Below are 12866 nucleotides of genomic sequence, written 5' to 3'. Positions count from 1 at the left end.
TTTCAGCCCACTATACGCGGTGTTCGTGCCTTGGAGAAGAAATAAAGTTCAGTGAAGCAGTTTTCCCACGCCTCTTTCCATCTTTTCACTAGTGGAGTTGACCTGTACAGTAAGCAAGCTGCCGGTAGATTGTCTGCCAAAAACTGATTTCCGGTATTTGCCAAAAAGTGATTGCTCGTATTTGAACTGCTATAAGCAACTTGTTGGGCTATAATATGTGAAACATGTGTCAAATGCATCCCTCATGGATGACACAAAGTCACACTGAGCCACAAACAACATTCGTGTAACAAGGCGTAATCAGTTTTTGGCAGTGACTTAAAACCTTTATTTATGCAGTTTAAAAAAATCTCATTAACATTAAAAATAAAGACGTGGAGGTCCCTCCGGTCCGCTGACCTCCGGCTGAGCGGGACCCTCCTCGGCCGGCAGCGAGAACTCCTCCTCGGCCGGCAGCGAGAGCTCCGGCAGCGAGAGCTCCTCCTCGGCCGGCAGCGAGAGCTCCGGCAGCGAGAGCTCCTCCTCGGCCGGCAGCGAGAGCTCCGGCAGCGAGAGCTCCTCAGCTGGCAGTGCGGGCTCCTCCGGCTCGCTGAGCTCCTGCTCGGGCATGATGAGCTCCTCCGGCTCGCTGAGCTCCTCAGCTGGCGGTGCGGGCTCCTCCGGCTCGCTGAGCTCCTGCTCGGGCATGATGAGCTCCTCAGCTGGCGGTGCGGGCTCCTCCGGCTCGCTGAGCTCCTGCTCGGGCATGCTGAGCTCCTCCGGCTCGCTGAGCTCCTCAGCTGGCGGTGCGGGCTCCTCCGGCTCGCTGAGCTCCTGCTCGGGCATGCTGAGCTCCTCCGGCTCGCTGAGCTCCTGCTGCTGCTGGCCGAAGTCTGTGGATTCCCGAGCTTGCACTACCCCCCGGCACTACCCCCCGGCCTTTGCACCCCGGCAGGGTGCAAAGGCAGGCGGAAACTCCCTTGAGCTGGCCGAGGTAGGGATTTCCCTCCAGGATCGCCTCGATGGCTTTTAACCCCACCACCTGAGGAGGAGAGTGGAGGTGGAGGGTCGAAAGCAGGAAGTCCAAGACGACTGGATTAAGGTCGTCAACCAGCCAGGGAGATTTAAAAAGCGTCTCCTGCAGCCGCCTCTCCACGGCGCGACGCAAACCCTCCGCGGGCTTCTCCCACCATGACTCACAGAGTCTGTAAACCCTGTCCATAACCTCCCTCCTGAGCCTCTCCTCCGAGACCGCTGGGTCCATGCGTGGCGGGATCATTCTGTCACGGTCTGGCTGGCAGACCGTGGGGATGTGTGGGGAAAGAGGACCCAGGCGCGGTACTCTGTGTATAAACAGTGCGTTTATTTACAGTGATGGAAACAATAACAGTAAATCCCCGTGCTCTCCCGTGACTCCCGTGTCGTGTCTTCCCAAAAGTCCGTGCTCCGTGTTCTCCACTGCCGTGTGTCCACACACACCCCGTGCCTGCTGCCCTCCGAGGTTCCACGCTCCTCCTGAGGGGAAAATGACAGAGGCAGCCGTCAAGACACTTAATTCCAGTAGGCATACACTCAGACTTTAGCTAAGCAGAAGACTAACGTGGAGTCTCATGGAATGATCCCGCGTCGGTGGGAGCTCCAAGACTCTCCTAAGTAGCTCCCCCGACGAGCCCTGATCAGCGGCAGGTGTGTGGCTTCGGGTGTGGCCAGTCCTTCCGCAGGGCCACACCCCTCAGGCCTGCAGGTGGCTGAGCTCCATCCTCCAAGCATCCCCGCAGACATAAACACACACACTCACATCTACAATCATGGAGGAGAGCAGCAGCAATACCAAAATACATATAATAATCATAATAATAATATGATACATGACTGCTCAGGGATCCTGGGTCGCCCAGTCCCAGGACCCTGACAAAAAATGTCTTTTGTAAGAGTAAGTTGGCCAAGAGCACAGCAGAAATGGCAGCAAATATTACAATAGTTCTGTAAAAATATTTTAAGTGGGGATAAAGGACCGGATTGGTTATAATGTAAGTACAATAACACAGAGTTGTAAAGATACTTGAAAAAACAGATAATTTTTTAACTCTATATATAACCCCTTTGTAAACGCTGTTCACCGAAGTCTATTTACCAACATACGTAAAGATATTACACATAAAAAATACACGGAAACATTGGAAATCACTTTTTGGAACAAAACACCTGGCTACGAGCAAGTCACGGAGCCTTCAAGTAACTGCCAGAGGTTTCCTTACTACGGTTCGGGGCCGCGGATCTGGCGCCGTAACACTGCTTTCCAGCTTTGAAGATGGGTATATAGGGCTTTACTGCATTTTGGCCATTCTCCTGTGAAATGCGTAGTGTGATCTACCTTGAACAAAAAGAAAAGTCAGCGAGAGCTTCAAAAAGCTGTGAGACATGATCTACATGTTAACATATCCTTTATAGGGAGCTCAGCCACCTGCGCAAAAGGACAGCCAAATTCCATCTCAGCGTCCACGCAGCAGAATGACTGCTCAGAAAATAAACAAGCGAAAGACATCTGTGGCAGGAAGACTGTATAGCTGTGCAGCACAGAACAAAACAGGGGAGGGGGCATCCCAGGGGAGGGTCCTATCATGGCACAGTGTTTCCTTTGTGTCACCATATCGCGCTGCAGAATCCTGCCAACCCCAGAGCTCTTTTGAGCCCCAGAAGAAGAGAGATTGTAAAGCATACTTTTGCTTTTTGGTTGAGTTTTTTTCTGTTTTGTTTTTTTTTAAAGGGCATTTTTCTACTCTTGTGAAATGTCAACCTCCACACTGGGATGATGTACTGAATGCTGAAAATGCTGTCTTTTAGATTATTGCACAAGATCTGTTGCTCAGTGATATGCAGGCACGAGTATTTAATTCAGGTTACAGTAATAAAGTGAATGAAAGGTGTTATTGTTTTGTCTGCTTAGACAAAAAAAGTGATCGGATGTCCTGAAGTAAATGTTTAAAGTTGTATTTTTTTGGCGTTTTCAGTCTTCATTCTTAAGTGTAGTGCAGAGAGTAGACAGTAAAGTGGGGAGAAGGGAAATAGTCTCTGCCTCTGCAGTTATCTTTGATATGTGGGTCACCCACTCAACCATGTAAGCCGTATTGGTGCCCGTGAAGTAAAATTTTATACAGGTGTGCTGTACCTAAGGACAGATTCATATATGTTTTTTTTTTTCTTCCATCTCAGTTCACTTGATATTTCTACCATACTGTCACCTCACATCCTCACAGCAGGAGGGTTCTTTTCAACAAACGCTGTATGTGGCAGGCTGAGGCATAGACCCAATGTGCAGGACTTGAAGCAGAACTGAACTGAAAAAAGCAGCTTTATTGCTGGACTTAAAGGAAAATTACAAACTAGGAAATTTGGAATGGAATAAATAATCAACTAGGAGATTTAAACATGAGGGAGACACGCAAAATGATGGAGATTGCGACAATGTACAGAAGGAAACAGGGCTTAAATACACACAAGGAATTCAGGGAGATTAAATACACCAGGGAACACAGATGAACTAAATCTGACTAACAAAACTGAACACGACACACACAGGACAAGTGATTGTCACGCAAAACGAAAAAAGAAAACAGGAATTCACTAGCACTGAGACACGGACACAGTGAGATGACAGAGGCGAGACAAAGAGGCGAGACAAAGAGACTCGCGGGAGACAGAGACGAACACAGAGGAAGCAGATTGACAGAGACGCGACTGTAGAAACAGGACGTAAACAAACTCTAAGACCACAGGGATTTGACACAAGAAGCTGGGGAACACTGAGGGAGGAAACTAATACAACTTAGAATAGAATGCTAAATCCAATATTAACATGTGAAAAAAACTAATATTCAAACCAAGAATAACACGATATCCCATTAACCCTTAGAAGCTCCATCACAATTTAGAACAACTTAGCAACATTGGGCAAACAGGCCATTATGACATTTCTTGAAATTCCAGCTGAGGCTTTTGCTTGTGGAGTTTGCTTGGTCTTCTCATCACTGTGTGGGTTTCCTAAGGGTATCTTGACTTCCTCACACAGTCCAAACACATGTTTGGTTAATTAGTTATTTTAAATTGGCCATAACTATGAGCTGGGTAAAGAACTTGGAGTGCATAGTATAACGTCCTGTATGTATGATTTAAAAAATGTGAGTTGTAATCTAAAGTACTTTCAGTCCTTTCAGTGGTGAGTAAGACTAGAAAAGAGCTGTATAAACAACCCATACTTGTCAGCTGGAGATGTACTAAGAATATCTACCATCCATCCACCTTCCTCCACTTCTCAGGGGGACTAGAGCTTTAGTGTCAGTGGATAAGCTGCTACTGTGTAATAATCGAATAGTGTTAAACTATACTGTTGTACATTTTGCTTTTATCACACTTTTGTATTCTTAGTGCAAAGCCTTTCTTTGTAGGAGAGTTTTCCAGTTAGTCATTACAATGACCAGACTCATGTTGGCGAGGTCCCCTCATGAAGCTGAAACATCTCTGACCTAGCCTTGGGCTGTTTGTGGTGTGTTTGTGGGTGCATTGTCCTCCTGGGGAAAGTTGCTGCCCTGGAGCTTAGTCTGCAACATTTTTAAGTGGATGCTGAGTATTAAAGAAACACCTACATAATGACTGCCAGGTCCCAAGGTTTCCCAGCAGAGCACTGCATTGTGACAAAGTGTTATTCAGTTCATCTGCCTGTGGTTTTAAGGTCGTACTTGATCAGTAATAGTTACGTTTGGCCTGAGTAATAAAAGAGATCTGAACACTTTTACTAATGTGCTAAACAAATATACATGAAATTCAAAATGTGACAGTCACACAATCACAACATTTCACCCGATCTATACCAAGCCTGATACCCAGCATTCACAAAACCCTCACACTCATGTGGGTTCCCACTGAATAATAAGTGAGTTTTAACAATGCAGAAAATAAACGTGCCTGACAATGATTTGCTTTTTCCAGACGGCAGATGATTCGCAATTTATCCCACATATTTGCTGCGGTGATATTATTTTATTAGATATTGAGTTCATCCAAGTACTTTTCTTTCGTCCTCCAACTTGATTTACAAAGATACAAATTAGAAATCATCTAGTGAGTGATTTTGAGCGGCTTAGCAGCATTTCCTCATTTATTTGAATTGTTCTTGATAACTAAGTCTGCGCTGTGGGAAATGCTTCTACTGAGTTCAGCTGATTGAAACAAACTTCATTTAAAGATTTTCAGGGACACATGCTTTTTTTTATACTCATGTTTTCTTTCTCTCGCTCTCTTTCAGATGTAAATGGAACAGCAGCAGTGTCACCAAGAGGGAGGCGGACGTCCAAACAGTTTTAAAGTGCTTTAAAATCCAAAAAAGATCCTTTCTGTCTGAAGTAATCCATTACTGACCATTAATGTCAAACCGCATGCTGGAGCAGCTTAATGCTGCCTCGCCAGGTGAAACGTCACTAATGGAAAGAAAGCCTTATGAGATCCTACTCATTAAAACACACCTAAATGCAGCATAATGCCTTCCAAAGTGTCATGTTTATACCTGTTGACAGTGGTCTGCTGGGCGAGCGCTCTGTGGTACTTGAGCATAACTCGCCCAACGTCCACGTACGTTGGCCACATGTCAGTGCCTATACGGAAGACTGTGAAACCTCATAAAAACATCACCTTCAACAACATCCGCACCCGCCCCCTTAACCCACACGCCTTTGAGTTTGTCATCAATGAGCCCAAGAAATGCGAAAGCGTCACGCCCTTTCTGGTCATTCTCATCAGCACCACCCACAAAGAGTTTGATGCGAGGCAGGCCATCAGAGAGACCTGGGGCGATGAGTCGACCTTCGGCGACGTCCGCATCCTTACGATCTTTCTGCTGGGCAGGAACACGGACCCTGTGCTGAACCAGATGGTGGAACAGGAGAGTCAAATCTTCCATGACATCGTGGTGGAGGACTTTATCGATTCCTACCACAATCTAACCCTCAAGACCATGATGGGAATGCGCTGGGTGGCGACTTTCTGCCCCAAAGCACAGTATGTCATGAAGACAGACAGTGACATCTTTGTCAACATGGACAATCTAATCTACAAGCTCCTGAAACCCAACACCAAACCAAGGAGGAGATATTTCACTGGCTACGTAATAAATGGTGGTCCCATTAGAGATATGCGTAGCAAGTGGTACATGCCCAGAGACTTGTATCCTGAAAGCAAATACCCACCTTTCTGCTCGGGCACCGGCTACGTGTTCTCAGCAGATGTAGCTGAGCTAATCTACAAGACTTCATTACACACAAGACTGTTGCACCTGGAGGATGTCTATGTGGGACTGTGTTTGCGAAAGCTGGGCATACACCCTTATCAGAACAGTGGTTTTAATCACTGGAAAATGGCTTACAGCCTCTGCAGATACAGGCGGGTTATCACCGTCCACCAGATCTCCCCGGAGGAGATGCACCGTATTTGGAATGACATGTCCAGCAAGAAACACTTGAGATGTTAGGGGACACGAGAGACACTTACAAAACAAAAAAAACCACGTTATTTTTCCCTTTTTCTTTGCCTTTTTCACCATTTAAAGTATTATCACCGAATGATGTAAACACCGAGAGGGCTGCTGCGAGTCTATTTCAAGACAGACGTTTCCATTAACATCCATCTACGTCTATATCTCACCTCATGATTGTTAATGAATGCACGAGGCTTGTAAAGTGTGTATTCTCATGCATAATTAAAATGGGGTGTTGTTAGTGAAAGTAATTTGTTCATATACTCCAGGTCCAATTTATGTAGACTATTCTTTAAAGGCATTAAGTCAATCAGCGTTAAGCATTAATTAGTGTGGCCTAACAGTTTGAGTCGGCAACATTTTCTATGCTAAAGTGTCCTTGAGCATGACACTGAATTTCTACCAGCTGCTGACCGAGCAAGCCTGACCTTCTCTAAGGATTGCAAGCCAAAAGAAAAAAATGTGGAAATCAATAAAGTATCTACTTACCATAGATTAGATCCCTGTATGATGCACTTCAAAAATGTTTCTTAGAATTGAGAGAAGAGTTCTTTTACAATAAGAATGCAAATGTAACTCTAATTAGAAAAAAAGCGAAACCAGGTCGCATGCTGTGCTCTCACTTTTAAATCATACAAAGCTGAAAACAGGCTGCAGTCAATTATCAATCATCTAACAGAAGCTGAAAGGATAATTTGGCATGAAAACAATTTATAAGGCCAAATGTTTGGGTTTTAATCAGCCCGCACAGTTAATCAGTCTTTTTTCTCGAATTTTCCTGATGTTTTTGTTTACATTTTGTCCTCATTTCACCACCTTTTTCTCTGAGAAAGCTGTTTGTATATTTCAGTTTTTAGATGCATTTTGTTGTTTTCTCACTCTGACATTTTCACTCTTGAGGTAATTATGTGTTTCAGCTATCAGCTTCTCATTACTGCAGCTGCTGCTCTTGGTTATGTACGCTGTATATCATCAGCTATTTCGGCTCATCAGCCTCTTCCACACATCAAGAGAAATGCAGCATCATGTCGTACAAGTGTCAGTTTAATTGTAACTAAGACCATTACCGACTTGATGAATTATCATATGTATCTGGCGTATCAGTAATTATGGAAGAACTGCTTCTGACATCATCGAGAACATTGTCTCTTGAACAACGTGGTGTTCACAGCCAAATTTCCTTTTCCTTTTATTTTTCTTTCAAAGGTTTTGTAGTATTATAAGCTAATGTGGCATTTACTGTGAAACCATCTATCCCATAAGGGGTTATTGTTATATATTGTATGTTTTTTATATTAAAAAACAAATACTTGAATAATTAAAGTTATAATACTGCTTTTACTCAGTGCCTTCTTCCAGTTTCATCAGTTGGTGGGTGGTGAAGGGTTGCAGCTTTATTGGCTTTTTTTGTGGGGGGGTTTTGTTTAGAGATTTTGTATTGTGGAGGGCAGTTTGCTTTTTTTAATTTCAATTATTTACTAGACTTGTATAAAAAGAGGAAAGAGAGTGAAAAAGAAAAGAAAAAGAGTGGGTAGGTTACATCATAGTCTATACCCCTTCCTCTTTCAATCTTCAGCCCAACCTTCTCTCAATGTAAGCAAAGTTGAGATTATTTGGGAATTTTTTTTTTTAAATAGCAGGGAAAAAAAACTTCCTTATTCTAACCAGTTACAGGCCTAATCTATACCAAAGCTCTCACCAAAGAACAAGCCTGGAATCCATACACCCACAGCACACTTGCTAGTACCGCCTTTTGTCTTCAGAACTGCTTTAAATCTTTTGTGGCTCAGATTCAACAAGATGCTGAAAACATTCCTCAGAGATTTTGGTCCATAATAACATCATAGCATCACACAGTTGATGCAGAATATTCAGTGGCACATCCACGACGTGAATCTCCCATTTCACCACATCTCAAAGGTTCTCTATTTGACTGAGATCTGGTGACTTTGGGGGCCATTTCAGTAAAGTGAACTCATTGTCATGTTCAACAAATCAGTTTGATATGATACAAGCTTTGTGCATTGTGGTCATAAAGAGATGGACATGGTCAGGAAATAGCATAGCTGGTACTAAAGGGCCGGCAAATGTTGTAGCAGAAATTGAGACTTACTGGATCCATTAACGTCACACAATATAGTCTTCTGCTGATTTAGTCCATCTGATTCAAAGTCCAACATTAAGAGACGCTCCTCTCCGTACCTTGGTTTTAACCAGCGGTTATTTGACTTACTGTTGCCGTTCTTTTAGCTTAAAGCAGTTTTGCCACTCTCTTCTGGTTATTAAGGCATTTTTATCCAGAAAACTGCAGCTCACTGGATATTTTCTCTTTTTGAGACTGTGCTCTCTAAGCCCTAGAGATGGTTGTGCAAGAACAATCCCAGTAGATCAGCAGTTTCTGAAATACTCGGGCCATCTCACTTATAAATTCACATTCTGATGCTCATAACTGCTGCTGACATGCAACTGACTGATTAGATGTTTGAGTGAGAAGTTGAATAGGTCTACCTAACAAAGTGGCCTGTGAGTGTGTAATTTATGTGTATGCAAGAACTGTTTTTAACATGTCTACATTAAGGTTTTTTTTTTTTATTATTTAGCTAGAAAACCAGACAGATCACTATATGATGTCAGATATTCTGTAGTATAGGTTTGTAACATTAACAGAAATAAACAACTGGTCATACCGTACCACATTATGCCACAGTAACTTATACTTTTTGTGTATTAAAATGTAAAACTGTGCATTTTATATTTATGAATTCAGACTTGTACTTTAAAAAGCATATTTGCAGAAATATGGTAAGTTATTCAAATCCTTTGCAATCACAAACAAACATCGATTGAAGTGTAGGAGGTTCATTCTAATAGCAGCTGACAGATTTTTTTTTTAAATAAAATACTTCACACACTTGTTTTTAAATCATAGCAATTCTTTATTGGTTGCTCTTAATCCGAAACTTGACATCAGCTGATTACAGAAGGAACAGGGGTAATATGTTGAAATGGTACACAGAACTGTACATAGAAAACACAATAAATTACTTCATAAAATAAAGAATTTAGTAGAAGTTAATATTGACCACCTCAATACCTAAAAAATAATTTAGAGCTACTGGACTTGTTTGGACAAACAAATGGCTCGTCACCTTTTCGGCAGTTGCCGTTTGGTTTCATCTTCAAATGCATCGTCATCCAGTACACTTTAGTAACTATGATGTTTCGGGGAACGAAAAAGTTTTGTAGTGCAGCAGGACAGAGCAAGGAAATTCAACCATTGTGTTTTGCTGATTAGCATCTGAAAACCCATCAACAAGAACAGATTATATGACTGCAGGTCCTGTTACGGTGTGTTCGTCTGACGACAGAAGCACATAAATTAACTTGTCTCCCGGGGCTAAGCATCTGTTTGTCAGGTCCACGCATTCAGCCCAAAAGTGCATTTTAGCTTGCCTCATTAAGTTAAGATACTTCACTTGAATTGTGTCATTGCTGAAATAATACACTGGTGGAATGGCAATCAGCAGGTTCCCCCTCTTTGTGCGGTCTCATTTATCGACTACTTTCTTAGGCACAGAAAAATGAACAAGGCACCTCTAGCATTTTGAAGCATTAAAACTGTTGAGAGCAGCAAATTATACACAGTAGCATCCAGGTCTCCTTTTTTTTTCCTGCACACTCAAGCAAATGGTTGTTAATGTGAAACAGGTCTTAATATGGAAATACAATTCATTCTCTTTTGACATTCATTATGTTCTTATGAAAATGTGCTTTTTCCCATAAATTAACGTATTCGTACATTCTGACACAGACCTCAGGGAAACTTCTCGAATGAGTGCGTTTGTGAGATGTGAGTCAAAGCAAATTTGTTTTCACTGTGGCAACAAATCAGCATGGGAAGAAAAAACCCTTCTCATTTCAATAAATAATGAGAGCTTTGCTGAACACAGAGGTAATATGATGTAAAACAAAAACGAGTTCAAGAAATAAATAAATAGAACATTCAAAGCTACATCTTAATCACCTTCTTTTGCCACCTGAGTACACCTTTAGGTTCCTCGGCTGTGCGCTGGGCAGTGGAATGTCGTTAAGTTTAAAGATAGGACAGTAAGCAGGGAAGCCGGCGCTAACGAGGGTGGTGGAAGAGATGGGCATCGGGGAAGCTGAGGCGGAGTCAGGAAGTGAGGAAGGGAAGATATTGCAGGAAGTGGTGGAGTGTTCCTCAGTCTGTCTGCCCTGAACTGTCTTCCCTGTCTCACCTGCTGCAGTCACGAAGAGAGCATCAACTAACACTGAGCTGCGCAAAGCCGATCAACTTCACTTCATCAGGGATCTCCGTGTCATCGCAGCTGGAAGCCTGCATGGGAAAGAAGACAGTCAGAGGATCATCAACAGAAGCAGGGAGCTGAAACTACTGAAACTGAGTTTAATATGGAACCAAATCTGAGACTCATTTTCAAAATGAGAAAAAAAATGACATAATTTCCCTCACCGGATACAAGCTACGTTTTAAACTGGTAGTAATGGTTATTATTAAGAACTCGTCAGCTTCTTAATTATTTTTTGTCCACATAGCATGCAGTCATGTGGAAAATAATTTTTTCACAGAGCGCGATGCAAAAACTAAGGACACCCACACTGCTTCCATAGGAACTAAGAGGGTAAGTAGAAGCCAGGGGCTGTTAATCAAATTTACTTGATAAATAGAGCTTCAGTTTGCAGGTCTGAAACGTTCAGGTGTGCATTAACACAATGCCAAGGAGGAAAGATATCAGCAATGGTCTTAGGGAAGCAAGTGTGCCTACCCATTAATCTAGGAGTGATTATAAGGCCATTTCAAAGCAATTTGAAGCCCATCATTCTACAGTGAGAAAGATTTTTATGTCCCAGAAAACTCACCCCAAGGTCAGCAATGCTCAGAGAAACTGCAAAAACCCCATGAACTACATCTTACCTCAACAGACTTCAGTCAGCATGTTAAATGTTAAACTTCATGATAGCAAAATTAGAAAAACACTGAACAAGCATGGCCTCTTTGGAAGGGTTGTAAGGGAAAAAGCCCCTTCTCTCTAAAAAGAACATGGCAGCACAGTTTAGGTTTGCACATCTGAACAAACCGCTAGACTTTGGAACAACGTTGTTTGGACAGATGAGACGAGAGAGAGAAGATTGGCCATAATGGACGACCCCACGTTTGGCGAGTACATCAGCACAAACACCTCATACCAACAGTCAAGCACCGCGGAGGAGGGGTGATAATTTGGGTTCATTTTGCAGCCAATCATTGATTCGACCTCTGTACCAAAGAGTCAAAATTTATGCAGATAATTTATGGTGTGGGTGGCATTAAAGCAACTTTATGACTGAACTGAACAAGAGATCAGAATAGACTCATGAACTCACAACGACTGACTGTATTAATAACTGTGCCTCCATGGTGATTACACAACTGCAGAGCCCTCAGAGAGTGTATGGGTGGCTTTGCCAGATAAGGTGCAAATTGGTGGAGCCCATCGGGTGTTGGGTCACCAGTTTAAGCTCTCCATGAGGATGGTTGATTCATTTTCTCTGAGCAGTGATACAAATTACTATGCAAAATATATTAAAGTAATGCTTCAGTCAAGGACATCTGTGCAGCCTAAAATGGAGGTGACTGCAAATGACTGAGAAGAGACGGTTGCTAACCTTGTAGGTTAGCAAAGTTAGCATTAGTCATTCACTGGTGTGGGCTTTTCTCTAATAATTCAAGTTCTAAGCAGCAAAGTCACCAACATTGACATTTTCTACTCAGGAGGCAGGCTCCTGAGCTACTCTATTAAAATTCCTACCAACTATATATAAAAACTAACACCTGACAATGCTTAGCAATGAAATATAAAGTTTTCTTCCATAACACAGAAATTTTAAAGTTTCACGAACTTACAGAAAACACCTAATACAGCAGAATTTTCTCACTGCTTGTATCAGCAGTCATAAAAAAATCTTATTAGAATTACTGGCTTGTGCAAATGGTTGTTTATAATTATAAGAGTGAACAAGAAATATAAGCTAGTCACATCTGACCAATTCCTAATAGTCCTTGTTTTTTACAGGAACATTACGATATGAAATGTTAGGTTAACAAAGATGTTGTTAATCCCATTAATTAAAGTTTTCAACCTAATGGCACACAAGTATTGCTCTCTTTAATAACATGTGTTTACCCACTATTTTGTGCAAAAATAGCTGCTGTAAAAACAATAGTCTATCAGTTATTATCATTGCTGTGGCTGCTGCATGATATCAGATTAAAGCAGTACTGCTAAGCAGTTTGTGTAGCTAGGGTAAACTATATCAGTGATGTGGACTCTGTTATTTACAT

The 12866-nt window shown here is 42.3% G+C and overlaps 2 protein-coding genes across 3 annotated transcripts in view; one reads left to right on the top strand and one right to left on the bottom strand.

Annotated features, from left to right (window-relative positions):
- Positions 1–7885, top strand: part of b3galt1b (UDP-Gal:betaGlcNAc beta 1,3-galactosyltransferase, polypeptide 1b) — a 64767-nt gene extending 56882 nt beyond the window's left edge. Inside the window, exon 2 of the mRNA XM_086266311.1 lies at positions 5282–7885. Coding sequence (XP_086122437.1) covers positions 5513–6499 — 987 coding nt within the window. The 5' untranslated portion in view covers positions 5282–5512 and the 3' untranslated portion in view covers positions 6500–7885. The remainder of the gene's footprint in view (positions 1–5281) is intronic.
- Positions 7886–9400: 1515 nt separating this feature from the next.
- The window catches only part of stk39 (serine threonine kinase 39), a 32688-nt gene continuing 29222 nt past the window's right edge, over positions 9401–12866 (bottom strand). For both annotated transcript variants that reach the window (XM_086266310.1, XM_086266309.1), the window contains one exon: positions 9401–10862. In XM_086266310.1, the coding sequence (XP_086122436.1) occupies positions 10788–10862 (75 nt within the window). In that variant the 3' untranslated portion in view covers positions 9401–10787. The remainder of the gene's footprint in view (positions 10863–12866) is intronic.

Source organism: Aulonocara sp. 'chitande type north' Nkhata Bay, linkage group LG16, assembly GCF_057382095.1.
Source record: "Aulonocara sp. 'chitande type north' Nkhata Bay isolate Kocher_YH1m ecotype deep benthic linkage group LG16, A_spYH_male_GT1.1, whole genome shotgun sequence".
NCBI classification, from domain to species: domain Eukaryota; kingdom Metazoa; phylum Chordata; class Actinopteri; order Cichliformes; family Cichlidae; genus Aulonocara; species Aulonocara sp. 'chitande type north' Nkhata Bay.
This window is presented reverse-complemented; position numbering and strand designations above follow the sequence as displayed.